Source organism: Acomys minous (genome assembly GCF_964271855.1).
Source record: "Acomys minous genome assembly, chromosome: 12".
NCBI classification, from domain to species: Eukaryota; Metazoa; Chordata; class Mammalia; order Rodentia; family Muridae; genus Acomys; species Acomys minous.
The window spans coordinates 91,736,286-91,753,060 of record NC_140493.1 but is presented as its reverse complement, the minus strand read 5'-3'; the positions used below and the strand labels follow the sequence as shown (position 1 = coordinate 91,753,060).

General features: G+C 45.9%; 1 protein-coding gene across 1 annotated transcript; it reads left to right on the top strand.

The window, feature by feature from the left end:
• The first annotated feature begins 6,123 nt into the window (after positions 1 to 6,123).
• On the top strand, positions 6,124 to 16,548 carry KRT20 (keratin 20). Its single transcript, XM_084748833.1, has 8 exons — positions 6,124 to 6,673; positions 8,881 to 8,963; positions 12,003 to 12,159; positions 12,566 to 12,727; positions 12,903 to 13,028; positions 14,163 to 14,383; positions 15,050 to 15,087; positions 15,883 to 16,548. Exons 1-8 carry the CDS (start codon positions 6,146 to 6,148, stop codon positions 15,978 to 15,980), a joined length of 1,413 nt encoding a protein of 470 aa, XP_084604959.1. The 5' UTR covers positions 6,124 to 6,145; the 3' UTR covers positions 15,981 to 16,548.
• The last annotated feature ends 227 nt before the right edge of the window (positions 16,549 to 16,775 follow it).

The window sequence follows — 16,775 nt, the reverse complement described above, 5'->3', positions numbered from 1 at the left end:
AGATGACCTCCATCTGCCAAATCATCAAGGAGGGAGAGTGTGAACGGCGCATTAGGTCCGTAACTACGGACAGCCGTGTTAAGTTTTTCTAGCTTTTTAAATTTGAGTTTATGATAAGCAGTGGGGGTAGGGTCAGGAGCCGTTCCACCACCTTTCTGTTCTCCCTCCGAACCTGAGGAATCATGCTCACTATCAGAATCTACAAGGGCCGCGGACGACTGGGAGGGTGTAGGGGCAGGTGGGTCTCCCAAAGCAGCGCCTGAATCAATGGCCTCAGTTTTCGCCCCGCTCAGGGCGGGCTGGCTCTGGGAACGGGTGACAGGGAAAATAAACGGAGCTGTGGAGGAAATGCGCGTTGTTAAAAGCGAAAGCCGTTGTTGAAGCTGAAGAATCTTCGTCGCATGGGAGATCTGGTGTTGGAGATGAGCCTCCGTCTGGCAAAAGCAGTTTGGGAGGGAACAAGGTGGCGGGAGCCGGGAGGCAGGGTAGGGCTTAGTAAGGGGAGGGGGAAGAGTGAGCAAGGTAAAGGAGGGAAAGGTTGGCGCCGCGCGGAGGAGGCCATCATCGGAATGATGTCGAGCAGCCTCCTCCTCAAGGGTGGCAGCAGCATCCGGATCCAAGGGCTCATCTGGGGCCTGAGAAAGGAAAATGGCGGAATGGCGGGAGGCGCGTGAAGGGGCGGCCGACGGAGAAGGAACAGGAGAGGCTGGCGGACCGGATCGGACAGAGGGTGCCCTTTTTGGGGGAAAAACAGGGGCACAAAGTGGTGAACACCCGCGTTCCATAGCGGAAATGGGGTCCTCATGGGTGGGAGGAAGCGACGGATAGAGACGGCGGGAGGAAGGGGAAGGCTTGGACGCAGGCGCAGGGGAAAGATTTTTTAAGGGCTCCGAGGATGTAGGAAGAGAGGAACCCTGCAAAGAGGAACAGGAAGGAACACGAGAAGGAGGGAGAGATTCGCGCAGGCAGAGTTCAGCCACGGAGAGGAGCTGCCTCTCTCCGCTTTCGTTTTCGCCGGACTCAATTATGTCCCGTATAAGGCCCCAATAAGAAAAAATACTGTTCGACACCGCTGTATTACCATCTTTTTTAATAAGTGCATTAAGCTCACGCCCCACCTTCTGCCACTTTTCAGAATGAATAGTAGGTCCATCAATCATGAACCAGGGACAGGTCTGGTCAATAAAAACAAAAAACTCAATCAAATGTTTCTTTTTTACCCTAATACCTCTCTCTCTGAGTACGTCCTTTAAGCCTTTTATGAACTTTGCTTCCTTGGACAGCGAATGGCCCATTCTTGAGATATGCGAACGGATGACTCACCTAATGACGAAGCCGGCCGGGCGAGCTCGGCTGGTCATGAAAACTCCTGTGGACCGGTCCCTTAATCCGTTCGGGGAGAAACCCGCACCTCGAGTCCCTTCGTGGTCGCCAGATGAAATTAATCCATGTAACGATAATTAGTCCACCAACCAGTCCAGCTGGTCAGTTATTGGGGGATCGAGGGGGGTCGCAACCTGTACATAAAGACATGGGCGGGAGAGAGACAGTAGCTCAAGCGAACAATTGCTTGTCAAGAGCTCGTTTATTAAAGGTAAGGGCAGGCTTTTTAAAACCTGCTTTAGGGCGGGCGGGGTACGCAAGGGAGTAGTGGAAAAGTACAAAATCTTCTGGGTTGAGCCCCGGGAACATTTGCAAGGGGAGGGGTCTTCCAGGTGAGACAAAGCAGGATGTCTCTGTGAATATCTTAGGATCAGATCGCTGTCTTCTCAGGACTAAGCCGGATGCCTTGCATACCTAATGAGTGGCCCAGCAGGATGTTTGCTGCAAATACTGAATGGGTGGGAGTCGGCCTCAGGCCTTTTGGTCCCTGGCACTGCTGCATGAGTCCCTGCCCTGACTTTCCTCATCAACTGTGCTCAAACCATGTATGTCAAATGAAGGGACCTCCCCTCAAGTTGCTTGTACTTATGGTATTTATCACAGCAATCGAAAGTAAACTAGGACAATAGCATAAATAGTGTGCGTGTGCGTGTGTGTGTGTGTGTGTGAGAGAGAGAGAGAGAGAGAGAGAGAGAGAGAGAGAGAGAGAGATAACGCCTCATCGCATATGTACATAAATCCTTGGTGCATAGAGCAGGCTATAGCATTCATTACACTCTACAATATTCAAACAACAAGGAAATCACCTAACAGCATACTTCTTATAACATTTCCCTGTCATTAGGTGACTTATCGCTGTCTGTTATAGTCTCATTCTGATCATCCAATAGCCCCTGAGGTAACAGATCCACCCTCAAGTCATAGCTGGGCAGAAAGCACCAAATTAGGAGGTCCTGGATTAACTCAGTAAAAGGCAACAGTAAAAGTTCACGTCGAGGCCACTGAGCCCCTCCCCCCATCTCCTGATCACCAGGAAACCGCTCTAGAGCCTGCACACCCTCTGTCTTCATATCTGAGCTACAATAGCTCGTCCGTGCTGTGACAGAAAACGAAAGTAGAAAGTCCTCTCAGAGCCATAACAGTGCCCCAAACGACTGTTCAAGCTTAACGTTAGTGCTCAGTCGAGTTGTCTCGGAGGTCAAAGTGCGTCTCAGCCACACACACACAGGGAAGTTGGAATCTAGTGAGTATCTATTTACAATCACCAAGCAGCCTGGACTCTAAATGTGTACCTAAATGTATAAATAGGACTTTATTCGATCTCTGATATTATTCAAAAATATGGCTGCCCCTGAAACAGGAGCTTTGTTTCCTGCACTCCCCTCATAAGCTAGACCACCCTGCTCGAGGGACCCAGTGCTGTATACAAAGTGCTCCTGGGCAGAAGCAGATGGAGGCTCCAATCAGAATGCTTCTACTCAAACCAACTAGTGGATCAGATGGCAGAGCCTCAACACTCTTGCCTCCTAGTACCAGATTTTAGCTCAAATTTAAAACATCAAAAATCTATAAATATTGTGCGATAGTGGGTAGGATACTTTGTGAAGTTATTACTTCAAACAATTAAAAATCGGATTTTTTTTAACTCTGACTTAATTATAACTGAGCCCAACCATAAGCAAGAGTTGTGCTGGAGAAGAGAATACAAATTATGATTGACAGCTGTGTTTATATTCCTTCCTATTGCAAGGCTGTGCCGGCTGGCCTTCTGCTACCGTGGCAAATGCCTGAGGTAAATGGCTTAGAGGAAAGGTTTGTCCTAGCTCATGATTTCGGATTTTTGTCCAAAGCCAGCCGGCACCAGCAGTCTGGGCCTGCAGTGACAGGCTGCGTCACAGCAGGGGTGACTGTTAGAGGTGCCCTTCTCAGCACAGCAGCCAGGAAGGGAAGAGAGAAAGAGCAGGATCCAAGCATCCCCCTTCAAAACCACGGCCCTGGTGACGCACCTCTCTTCCACTGCACCCCACCTTCTGAAGGTCCCACCATCTCCCAGTAGCACCTCAGACCAGGGGCCAAGCCTTCCACACAGGGGCCCTTGGAGGATACCTCAGCCCCATACTCAGCACTAACTGCATTTAAATGGCGCTTTTAAACATCTTCAGGGTACGCACTAGTATGTGCTCAACAGAGACTCACCTCAAAGTCTGTACAATTTTAATGGTATAATTGTCCAATGGCTTTAATCAAACAACTTTCTCTCCTACACCATTACAAAAAACCACATTTACACATACACACACACATACACACACACACAATCTATGTGTCTCTAAAAGCTTACTAACTGCACATTTCAGCTGTGACCTCTAGTAATAAATTGATTTATGACCCTAACGAACACCAAGTTCTGCTTGCTGCTTGTTCAGCCATTGGTGGCGAGCGCTTGGGGAAGATTAGCGGAGGTGCTTATGACTAGATAGCAGTGCATGAGCTGCCCACAGAGTCCCTAAAGCGGGGTTAACTTCGTCAGGTTTTAACTTTGTGTGGCTTTTCTGTCATAAAATTTATTACTGAGATAAAATATAGCACGATTTATTATTTGAAGGTATGTTATTCATAAGACAGAAACACGCCAGGCACGATGGCACACACCTAGAATCCCAGCCCTTGGGAGGCAGAGGCAGGCGGATCGCTGTGAGTTCGAGGCCAGCCTGGTCTACAAAGTGAGTCCAAGACAGTCAAGGCTACACAGAGAAACCCCGTCTTGGGAAAAAAAAAAAAAAACCAAAACAACAACAAAAAGGCAGAAGCAATACAATCTGTACTTTATTTTAGAAGAAAGCTAAATGGAAAAAGAACCAAGCAGATCCCAGATTTGTTTCCTTTTGTGTGTGTGCACGTGCTTGCTTGCTTGCTTGCTTGCTTGCTTGCTTGCTTGCTTGCTTTAATCAAACTCCAGTCATAAAGTATTAAGATGGGAGTTAGTTGTGTGCTTCCTGTGACTTTTCCAATCCCTTCTAATTAATTTGATTTGAAGAAATGGCACAGGCATTTCAAGGGAGGAGGCATTTTCAGTCAGAAGTCTGAATAAAAGGGACCCCGGCAGGAAGCTCATTGGGCCAGCCTCAGGGAATGGGAACTGTTTACCATCAGCTTCCCCACTGGTGAGACGGTGCCCACATGTGTGCGTGGAGGAAGCAGCAAAGCCTCCTGCGTAGAACCAGGCTCAGCCTCTGGAAGGAATGTTTCTACTCAAACAAATCAATAGACCGAGTGGCCAAGGCCCCATAATAATTCGGTGGCCCCTGGAAAATTAGGTGTGAGTCCCCGTGGCCACCTGCAGCCTTCTCAGGGAACACTTTGCTCTGAGTGCAGGAATCTGAGAGGAGGAGGAGGAGCAAGCTTCTGCGGCTGGATCCCTCAGGGGTCCCAGGAGGCATCAGCTCCTGCGGCATCAAGATGGTAGAAGCCAAAGGCATCTTAAGGTGGTGTCTCACTGGCCCCAGACAGGGGAGGCAGGCTCCTGAGTGCAACATGCCACATATAAAAACTGAAGTTTCTCAATTACTTAAGTTTTTAAAAGCACTTTCAACCATTAGATACTAGTATTTAAAAATATTCACCAAGTTTTTATAATAAGTTAGATTTAAAAAAAAAAAAAAAAAGGAAAAAAGAAAAAAACTCAGGAGGGCCTCTTGAGGCCCCATCTGTACCTAGGAGCTCTTGGCAGTTGTGAACTGCTAGGAGCCAGGAAAAGGATCTACGGCCACTGACAGGTTGCTCACTCCACAGTAAATGGATGCCCCCCCCCCCACCCACAAGCACACAAGCAGCACTAACTAGATTCGGTTGCTTTTTTTTTTTTTTTAAAGGCATGAAGTCAGGTGGGATGTGCGTTGGGAGCTTCTGGGGTAGTTGGAGAGGGAAGCCAGAGTGGGTATTATCAAGATACATTGTATGCATATATGAAACGATTTAAAAATAGTATTAAAATATTTTCTTAAAAACCCCAAATTCAACTGATCCACCGTCCACCTGTACATATTCACATATTCGCCATATTCAGTCCTCAAACCCTGTGTGCCTTGTTACAAGCATGCGGCGCACTTTGAGACAAGGTTATTACACAGCACTGTGTTATTATGCCACACTGGGCTAGGCCGGAACTCCCTTACTTAAACCAGTAAGTGAGTTTACTACAAATCCTCAGACTTGCAGTGATCCTCCTGCCTCTGCTTCCCGAGTGCTGGAATCCCAGGTGTGAGCCAGCACACCCCGCTTCACTCAAGATATCTCAATAGATGAAAAATGTAAATGCCAAACAAAGGATAAACTGAAAAGCAAATTATTTTTTTAAAAGCATAACTCAGAGGTTCTGAAAAAGCAATCCATCGTTCAAAGAAGCCACTGTCTTTTCTCACCAGTGTGACTTGCCATCATGGTCCCACAGCTGTCTTCTTCAACGCCTGAATTATTCATTTAGATTGTGAATGTTCTTTATTTGTATACAGGGATGGGGAAAAAAACCTGCTGGGGCAGGTGCAAGTCCTGAAGGAACACCCCTTCCTCATTCTTTCTGTTACCTCTGTTTATTAAAAAAAAAAAGAAAGAAAGAAAGAAAGAAAGAAAGAAAGAAAGAAAGAAATCAGCCCACCCCCAGCCCCAGAGAGGCCTTTAAGAAGAGCCTCTAGTAGTTCTTTCTGGAATAGAAAGAAACATATTGCTGTCCAGAAGAGGTGGACTGTGGCATTTCTGAGGTGACATGGTAGCGGAGGAGGAGCCTCGCTTGAGCTCTATAAAAAGTCAGCTCCACCACACCAGGAGACAGACAGGCTGCTCCCCAACTTCAGGCTACAGGTGCTGCCTCCCAGGATCCCAGACGGAGTTCAGTGATAGGAGTTTTCACATGAGTCTGAGCTCCTCCTCACAAGGTCAAGCACTCAGCCCGAGTGGCTCCGTGTATAGGAAGGAGAGCATGCGGCACCTGGGGGCTGCACCCAGCGTCTATGGTGGGGCTGGAGGCCATGGCACTCGCATCTCTGTCTCCAGAGATGTAGCGAGCTATGAGAATGACCTCGCCACCGGAGGGGACCTGTTAGGTGGCAATGAGAAGCTGGCCATGCAGAACCTCAATGACAGGTTGGCAAACTATCTAGAAAAGGTGCGCTCTCTGGAGCAATCCAACACCAGTCTTGAAGTGAAGATCAAGCAGTGGTACGAAACCAACGTGCCAAGCACCGTCCGGGACTATAGTCCCTACTACGTGCAAATCAAAGAGCTGCAGAATCAGGTGAGTCACGGAGCCCGTGTTTCCTACCTTGCTGTTTCGGTGCATGACAGATTAAGAGGGATATGTGCTAGGTGAGTTCAAACACATGAAGCAGTTAGGCTGAAATTCAGAAATGAAAAAAAAAATGTATTTTATCCTGTGTATAAATGTAGTTCATCCTGTAAACAGGATGAGTTTAACTCACACTTTTTCAAAAACGTCAACCTAATATACACAAAATATGATAATTCTATCATCCAAAATTGGTCTATATCTTTGTCATGATGAGATTCTTCATGGTGAATAATGTTATTTTTCAAGGAGCTGCAAGGGTTTTTATGTGAGTTCACTAACTTTGAAGACTCAAATCAATTTAGAGAGATTTTTCTCCTTTCGTTTATATGACTATTATAATACAAGTATTAACCTACAATCCTCATAAAGAGTGAAAGGGTTCAGGATGGAGGCCGAATACAGATATTAATGGTATCGGTACTGATTGATAGATGGGTGGGTGGATGGATGGATGGGTGGGTGGGTGGATGGATGGATAAGTTGGTAGGTGGGTGGGTGGGTGGATGGATGGATGGATGGAATGATTTTTGATACAAGATCTCACTGTATCCCAGGCTAGTCCGGACCTCACCATCTTCCTGCTTGCAACCTCCTCAGCACTGGAGTTAGACATCTGTTACCATGCACAGTTCTGATACCTGGATTTTTTTTTTAATGTCTTATTTAATTATCTCCTCACCATTACCAAGCATTTTTATAATGCACCTCTATAATAATAAAATGTTCTATTGCCCCCAATTCAAGTTTATTGCTGTCATATCACAATCTGCTCCTGGGTCATCCAAGGAAGGTGGGGTTCTCTTTTTTTTTATAAACCCAGTGGGGCAAATGTGGGAGACTTTGCTCCTGACTGAAGGTGTCGAGCACAGCCCACACCGTTGGCATTGCTTCAGCATTCTTATCTAATCCAGGATAGCGTCCCTTTCAGTTTTGTTTAAATTTTAAAATCATTACCCCTTCAGAGCAAAGGACTTTGACTTGCCAGTGGGCCCCTGCTCTGGAGCTGTATTATAGGCATCCGTGCAGCTTGGCTCAAACTTCACAGAAACCATCTGCTCATGAGGCTGTGGTGGTTCCGCCGCCCTTCCCATCAGCAGGGCGTGCCTGCGGGCTTTTTACTACAACATATTCAAAATAAGCCAGTTGTTCACCAACTTATGCTTCTGAACTGACTCAGCGATTGTCTCTGATACGCACAGCCATTGGTACCCACTAGCTGGAAGCCTGTCCAGAGACCTCTCTCCAGGAATAGTCACAGAAAGAGATGTGTCGTTCTCGTGCCTTCTAGAAGTAGACTTCCAATCTACATGCGCCTTAAGGAATACAGTGTTTACCTTGAAACACAAGAACCTGAGCTCAGTCCCCAGGCTAGAAAACAAAACTAGAGGACGGCGGTGTGTGCTTGAACTGCCAGTGTCGGAAGGAGGGAGCCAGGCAGATCCCTGGGGTTTGCTGCTCAGCCAGTCCGGCCTACTTGGCAAGTTCCAGGGCAATGAGAGACCCTGCCTCATCCCCCTCCAAAAAGGTAGACAAGACAGCACTTAAGGAGTAACATGCAAGATTGTCCTCTGACCTCCACGTGTATATGCCTGTGCATATGAACATTCAGAGAGAGAGACAGAGAGACAGACAGACAGACAGACAGACAGACAGACAGACAGAGACAGAGAGACAGAGAGACAGAGAGATAGAGAGAGACAGAGAGACAGAAACAGAGAGAGACAGAGAGACAGAGACAAAGACAGAGAGACAGAGAGAAAAAACAGAGAGATTGGCAATGCTACCCTGACTGTGGAGGACTTTAGATTGAAGTAGGCTCTCTAAACCATGATTTAAAAAATGGGTGTGTATGTGTTTGTGTGTGTGTGTGTGTGTGTGTGTGTGTGTGTGTGTGTGTGTGTGTGTGAGATGTGTTGAGTTCAACTTTTATTTCGTACAATCACAAAGAAAATAGACCAACCCCAAAGTCCTGTTTTATCTCTGTTACCTGAGTCTCTGTGTCTTTGTTCCTCTTGCTTACTCTCACATGGACAGTCTTGAAATGGATGGATATCCCTGTTGATGCAATTACAGTTGTCTCTGAGGACAAATAATATCGTTTTAAACTCCTGCCCAGGTGAAATGTCAGTCTTTCTTTCTCTCGCATTTTCCAGATTAAAGAAGCTCAAACACAAAATGCCCAATGCGTCCTGAAAATTGACAATGCTAAGCTGGCTATGGAGGACTTCAGACTGAAGTAGGTTCTCTAAATCATGGCAAAAGTGTGTGTGTGTGTGTGTGTGTGTGTGTGTGTGTGTGTGTGCATTATGTTGTGTGTGTTGGTGTGTATTGTGTGTGTTGGGGGTTGCTAGGGGTGTTGGTATGTGTGTGTGTATTGTGTTGTATGAGTGTATTGTGTTGGTATGTATATGTGTATTGTGTTGTGTGTGTTGGGGGTTATTGTATGTGTTGGTGTGTGTGTATTGTGTTATGTGTTTTAAGGGTTGTTGGGGGGTATAAGTGTGTGTGTATGTATGTGTTGGGGTGTGTGTGTGTGTTGGTGGTGCATTGTGTATGTGTGTTGGTGTGTATGTGAGTTGGTATGTGTATTGTGTTGGTATGTATGTATTGGGTTGGTGTGTGTGTATGTTGAGGTATGTGTTAGGCTGTAGTTTGTGTGTGTGTGTGTGTGTGTGTGTGTGTGTGTGTGTGTGTGTGTTAGGTGGGGTTATTTGGGTTTCTGTATTTTTTTAAGAAAGATATCAAAGTATCTTTATTTGAGGATTATATGATTATATTCATAAATGATGCTAAAACTTCTACTAGAAAACTCCTATAGCTAATAAACACTTTCAGCAAAGCAGCAGGATACAAAATTAATACACTAAAGTCAGTAGTCTTTCTACATACAAATTACAAGTAAACTGAGAGGGGTCTCTGTTTTTGAGGTATAGCCTTGCTGTGTAGTCCAAGCCGGCCCCAAAGTCAGCATCCTCCTGACTCTGCCTCTAAAACTCTGGAATCACAGGTGTCTACTACCACACCCAGCACTGTGGGAATTTTTTCTGTAAAAGAAATCATTTCAGTAGATTTTTTAATTTGTTCAGCATTTATGTGTGTTGGGGGGGGCCATGAAGAAGGAGAAGAGAGACAGAGAGAGCATGCCACTACACACATGTGAAGGTCAAAGGACACACATGTGAAGGTCAGAGGGCACATATGTGAAGGTCAGAGGACACACATGTGAAGATCAGAGGACACACATGTGAAGGTCAGAGGGCACATATGTGAAGGTCAGAGGACACACATGTGAAGGTCAGAGGACACATATGTGAAGGTCAGAGGACACACATGTGAAGATCAGAGGACACACATGTGAAGGTCAGAGGGCACACATGTGAAGGTCAGAGGATACATATGTGAAGGTCAGAGGACATACATGTGAAGATCAGAGGACACATATGTGAAGGTCAGAGAACACACATGTGAAGGTCAAAGGACACACATGTGAAGGTCAGAGGACACATGTGAAGGTCAAAGGACACACATGTGAAGATCAGAGGCATCAGTTCTCTCCTTCCATCACACAAGGTCCACGGATAGAACTCCAGATGTCACATTTGACAGCAAGCACCTTTGCCTACTGAACTGTCTCACCAGCCCTGAGTGTGTTTTTTATCACATTCAGATGGGTGTATTATTGAGTTACATAACTTCTATTTCATTATTTCAGAATCTTAGAGCCTGGGGCTTTTAGAAGCTATGTGACTCTGTCCAGCACTTGGGGACACACATCTCTCTCCTGGGGTGTTAAGATTTGCTTACCCACCATTGTTTCTGGACAATTGCTATGGTTCTGGTTGATCAGCCGTGGTTGCTAAAATATTCTTTCTTAGTTACCTTGCTTCTGCCTTTTGACCTGCTAAACCTAATTCTATCATTCAGAGTAATTAACAAAACAGCCCAAGACTTCATTTCTCCACCAAATGCTCTTCTGTGATGTGAGACCCACATGTCTTCCCCTGGGTGACCCCTCCATAGAATCACCCCAAGGAGACATGTGGCTCCCACATGACAGCCAGAATCCACGGAGGACTCCTGTGCCTTCCAGAGTGCTGGTGTTCCCCAGTCTCAGCCAGCCAACCAACGAGCCAGAACCAACCCATGCCTAATACCCTTCAAACTGTATTCACCTTGGATGCACTCACATGATCGTGTTCCCTCCGAGCTGACGGACCCTAGGGCTTCCGGTCCTGCAGGATGTGCCCACACCAGGGACACTGCAGCTTAGCAGGACAGTGCTCTGACGCTGAAGGAGACTGAAAAGGAGGAGGTCAAAAGTCAGACCTGAAGGTCGAGCAGTGAGATCCCTGAACACGAGTTTCTGTGTTATCACTTTGTTTGCTTTGGTGTGTTTTAATTTATGCCTTTGATAGAAGGCTGCAGAGAAAAAGAAATGGCTAAGATGACTGGATGCATCTGTTTACAAAATGATAAAAAGTAATAATAATAATAATAATAATAATAATAATAATAATAACAATAATGTCACCCTATGAATTTTACATTTTGGGGTTGCTAGTTTCTGGAGTGTTGGGAGTAGTTGTTTGTTTGATTTGGACTTTTTTTTTAACTTTTGTTGTTGGTTTGATTTGAGCTTTTAGCATTGTTACCTATTGTATTATACAGCACTGGGGATCAAGCCCAGGGCTTTATTGTATGCAAACACTGTCCCAGCCAGCTACATCCCTGGACCATAAATTTAGAAACTTCTCAAAATTACTTCAGACTGCAAAGGAACAGAAATCATGTATACATACGTGTGTGTGTGTGTGTGTGTGTGTGTGTGTGTGTGTGTGTGTGTGAGAGAGAGAGAGAGAGAGAGAGAGAGAGAGAGAGAGAGATGTGTACAAGAATTTTGCTTTCATGTATGTCTATGCATCATGTGTGTGCCTGGTGCCCTCAAAGACCAGAAGACCAGAAGAAGACATCAGATCCCCTGGAACTGGAGTTACAGATGGTTATGAGCCACCATATCAGTGCTGGGAATCGAACCAGAGTCCTTTGCAAGAGTAGTCAGTGCTGCTAACTACTGAGCCACTTCTCCAGCCCCAGTGAGAGATTAGATCACAGAGAAAATGACCTGGTTCACAGACTCTCACTCATTTTTTTTCCACAAATATGTGCAGGAAGTTGTTATAAAGTACAGACGTTACCTATCTCACTATATTAACTTACCTCCTCTATAACGGCTTTAGAAAGACTTGATTATATCTACATCTTAATTCATTCCCAGGTTTGAGACCGAGAGGGGGGCACGTATGGTTGTGGAATCTGATCTCCAAGGCCTGAACAAAGTTTTTGATAATCTGACCCTTGAGAAGTCAGACTTGGAAATTCAGATTGAAGAACTGAATAAAGACCTGGCCCTCCTTAAAAAAGAACATCATGAGGTAAGAAATATGTGGGAATGGCTAAGGGAAAGATGAGACAGCTTCAATAATGTAAGTGAAAGGAGAGGACACAGGGAGAAGAAGAAGAAGAAGAGAGGGTGGTAGTGATGATGGCAGAGGTGGCAGCAGCAGTGGTGGCAGTGGCGGCGGCAGCGGCGGCAGGGGCAGGAGTGACTGCAGCGACGGCGGTGGTGACAGTTCTTTTCATAAGGTTACTCCCAGTTAACTAACTGAAAGCAGCGCCCAGAGCACAGGACACCTTCTTCTTATTTCCTTTAATCTTTACTCATTCCCCCAATGACAGACGTCACAAGGTTTATTGTATCGTTTGCCCCGCCCCCCCATCGCCCCCCAATCTGAGAATGTGTTTCAGACTAAACTCAGTCAGAACCTCACTCTCTCACAGGAAGTTGAGGTCCTTCGCCAGAAGCTAGGCAAAAACGTCAGTGTGGAGGTGGATGCTGCACCGGGCCTGAACCTGGCAGAGATCATGAATGAGATGAGACAGAAATATGAAGTCTTGGCGCAGAAGAACCTTCAAGAGGCCAAAGAACAGTTTGAGAAACAAGTAACTCTCGAGCCTGGGCAGAAGGGGAGGGTTTTTTTTGTTTGTTTGTTTCCCTTGTCCTTCTGTCTGTCTTCCTTTCTGTTTGTCTCCTTTTCTTGCCTTCCTTCCTCCCTTCCTCTCTTCTTATGTCTTTCTCTGCTCATATTTTTTGTTTGTTTAACTCTTGGAATGTTAGATTGAAGCTCTTCAGCAACATGTCGCAGTGAACACACAGGAGCTGAAAGGAACTGAGGTCCACGTCACGGAGGTGAGACGAACCTACCAGAACCTGATGATTGACCTTCAGTCACAAATCGGCATGGTGAGTGCCTCTGCCCTCCGCTGCTCGCTCTAGTCTGTGCTGGCAAAGGCCTGCATGTCCAGAGCTGTGAAAGCACAGCCACCTGGACTACGTAACCTCTCCCTTTGCCGAGGAAACAGGTCCAACAGCTGAAACGAACTACACCACAGAAAGAAACCGAGGCATGGGCAACGAACCGTACACACGCAGAGGAAAGAGTAGATCTTGACAATGCCACAGCAAGAAGCACGTTTGTCCTAGATCTTAAATCGAAAATGAGCCTTAACTTGGAGGCAAAGGGTAGACAGACACACTGCAGGCAAAGCAAATCGATCAGCCAGCAGCAAGTTATGTGGGCCGCATTCCTGACATGACTCTAGGGACAGAAATAAAAGACAGATCAGCCTGGGTTATATCAATGTGACAGAAAGAAGAGAGAAATAGCTGAGCTCTGGGGCAACTCTTCCAAGTTGAATTTCAGAAGGAAAATAAAACTAGTCTGTTTTGCGTACATTTCATCAACCAAACAGTTACATGGTCAAGCTTGGCCCCCAGGGGTGGAGAGACATAGTCCTCCACTGACAACAGGAATCATGGCAGGCATGACTCCTCCCAGGGTGTGGGAGTAAATGTTGATGACGTGGGCACAGTGTATCACACTGAAGGAACAATAGACACAAAGCTTTAAAAAAACAAAAAACAAACAAACAAAAATATCCAAGAGATGGCAGGCAGGTGTAGCCAGCTGTTTGACGCTAGGCTGGGAAGAGTGAAAGAGCTGGAAAAAAATAACGGGTAGTGCTTGAAGGCTACAAAAAAATCTTTTTTAAATATTTTATTAATGTATTCATATTACATCTAAATTGTTATCCCATCCCTTGTATCCTCCCATTCCTCCCTCCCCCCCCCACCCCCACCCCACTTTCCTCCTACTCCCCTCCCCTATGACTGTGACTGAGGGGGACCTCCTCCTCCTCTATATGCTCATAGGGTATCAAGTCTCTTCTTGGTAGCCTGCTATCCTTCCTCTGAGTGCCATCAGGCCTCCCCATCCAGGGGATGTGCCAAACATGGGGCACCAGAGTTCAAGATACAATTGTGCTGCTTGCTTCAAGCCAGCAAATAAGGAACGCATTCCCTGCTTGGCCCTCCTAGAAAGAGTCTCTGGAGCGCACCCTGGAGGAGACCAAGGCTCGTTATGCCAGCCATTTGGCAGTCATCCAGAGAATGCTGAGCTCCCTGGAGGCACAGCTGATGCAGGTCCGGGCTGACACAGAACGCCAGAACCAAGAACACAATACCCTCCTTGACATAAAGACCCTGCTTGAGCAGGAGATCGCCACCTACCGCCGCCTTCTGGAAGGAGAAGACGTAATGTAAGGCTCTCAGCACCCTGCAATGTGTGTCCAACGTCTGTTTGCAACTCTCTTCCACAGTCCCTGCCAAGGCAATCCCCGGCACAAAAGCAATTTTACACACATGACAATGAGACAAAAACATAGAACCAAAGAGCACACAGAACACCCAAAATATCAGTAGCCTTTGAAATGAGGACTTGGGGCGGGACTTAGTCAGAAGAGGGATCTCCAAATGATGGCGATCACACTTGTATTAATCCTCAGGTTGCATGTGTATTTGGAAGCACAATGACATTTTGACAAGTCCCATTGGCTGCTCATGAATTAAACCACAGGCCACGGAGGCCTGCGGGGACCAGTTTGTAAATGGGCAGAATTGGGGCAGCAGCCACCTTCACCCCCAAATCCAAGGGCATCAGGAGGAAGACACATATTTGAACCTCTATCCTAATTTTATTCCTCACCAGAGAAATGTCTAGTAGATGACAAGCAGGTCGGTTTCGATTCTGTGTGTCTTCCAAGCTAAAATGTCCCCCAGTGTGAAGTCAGCACAGTCCATGGGGCAGAAATAGGAAAATAACATTTAACCAAAAGCGCGAGGAGAGAAGCTCTCGCCTTTGGCCTGGCAATAATGCTGCCTTTCTGTTTCTTTTCTTTTCTTCAAAAAAAAAAATGACAATGCAGAACTACCGAGTACCAGCTGAGCACTTTGGAAACGAAGGGTAAGTAGTCTACGTGTGTGCACATGCGCGGGTAGTGCTGGCATCTCAGCAGCTCTCTGGCAGCTGTCTGTCACTGAGGGAAAGGAAAAAATGGAGGGTCTTTAAATTGCACAATTAGGAGCTAGGTTTCTATTTATCTATTTCTTTAGTGTGTGTGTGTGTGTGTGTGTGTGTGTGTGTGTGTGTGTGTATACACACACATGCACGCCTGTGCCCATGCCACAGTGCATACACAGTGCACACAAACAAGGTCTGTCATGCATACCGCCACATATAACTTGGTTTTTGTTTTTTTGTTTTTTTTTTAACATGGGGCTCAACACCAGAACTCAGATCCTCATATTTGTTTAGGAAGTGCATTACCAAGCTAACCTAGCTCACCAACCACAGACATCAGGATTCTAAAAAGATTGCACTGGAGGCACAAAATCCATCCAAGGGGGGGGGGGATTTTGGCACTCCCTATGACAAGGCAACTTTCTTAGCCTGTGCTATTGTTAAGATGGCCCCAGATCCTGGGAAGGAAATGTACAACTAAATTGTACAATTTTATTTCATTCAAGACAATCTATTTCTAGCTGAGGTGAGAGCAATTTGGGGAGAGCAATAAATCTGTGCTTTTTTTTAAACAGGAACCAACTTAAGATTATATAAGAAAAAGAATTGGTCCAGGGCTTTTGTGGGGTAGGCGGGGTAGGAAAAGGAAATAAATGAAAACAGTAATAATTGAAAGTTGAGTGATATAATAGCCATGGGTCTATATCAACCTCTGATGTCTAACACATACACACACAGATACCAAGAAAACCAGGAAGATTAAGACGGTCGTGGAAGAAGTGGTGGATGGCAAGATCGTGTCCTCTGAAGTCAAGGAAATAGAAGAAAGCATGTAACCAGCTGCCAACAGGGAGGTGGCTCCAGCTGTGGGCATCGCAAAAACAGCATCAATAGTATGTGGTGATTACAAGGTGGGAGGGCAGCCTGTTTATCAGTCTCGGGAATTGAATAGAAATGTTTCATTCTGAGGTAAAGCGCTTGCAAGATTGAGGCCAGTCAGTACTAGACTATTTAAGGCATCGTCACTGTCATCCTCGTTGCAAGGCTCATTCATCAAAAGGCCAGTTCAGTTAGACTAAAGCTCTCGGGTGGAGGAGTTCAAGCAAACTGCAAATAAACATCTCTGTGCTTGGGTTTTGTTTTCTCATGGGTTCTCCGGGGAGGCAAGTTCGCAGTTACTCTCACTGGGTTTATGTTGCCTTTCATCTGTCTTTGCCTTTCCTCATTGTCTCTGGTGCCTCTCAACTCAGCTTAGTTCTTTGAATAATTTAAAACAAATTTCAATCACAAGCGCCAAACAGAGCAAGAGCACAGCAGGAAACGATTGAAATGGGGCTCAGCTAAGAGCAAGACTTGACTGAAGGTGGACTGTGTCTTCTTGTCCTAATAAACTGATCAACTCATTGAGTGTCGTCGCTTTATCTGGTGACTCTGGAGTAGGAAATGTCTCTCATGGTCTTTCAAGAGCTGCTTTAATGAGACACAGCTGCACAGTGAGAAATCCACCTTTGCAACATGTGCATCTTAGTGGTCCCATGTATGTCCAAAGTCCAAAGTTCGTGTAGAATGATTGTCACTAATCCTAGAACACATACATCGCCTCCAAAGACAAAGCTTATACTATTCCCAAT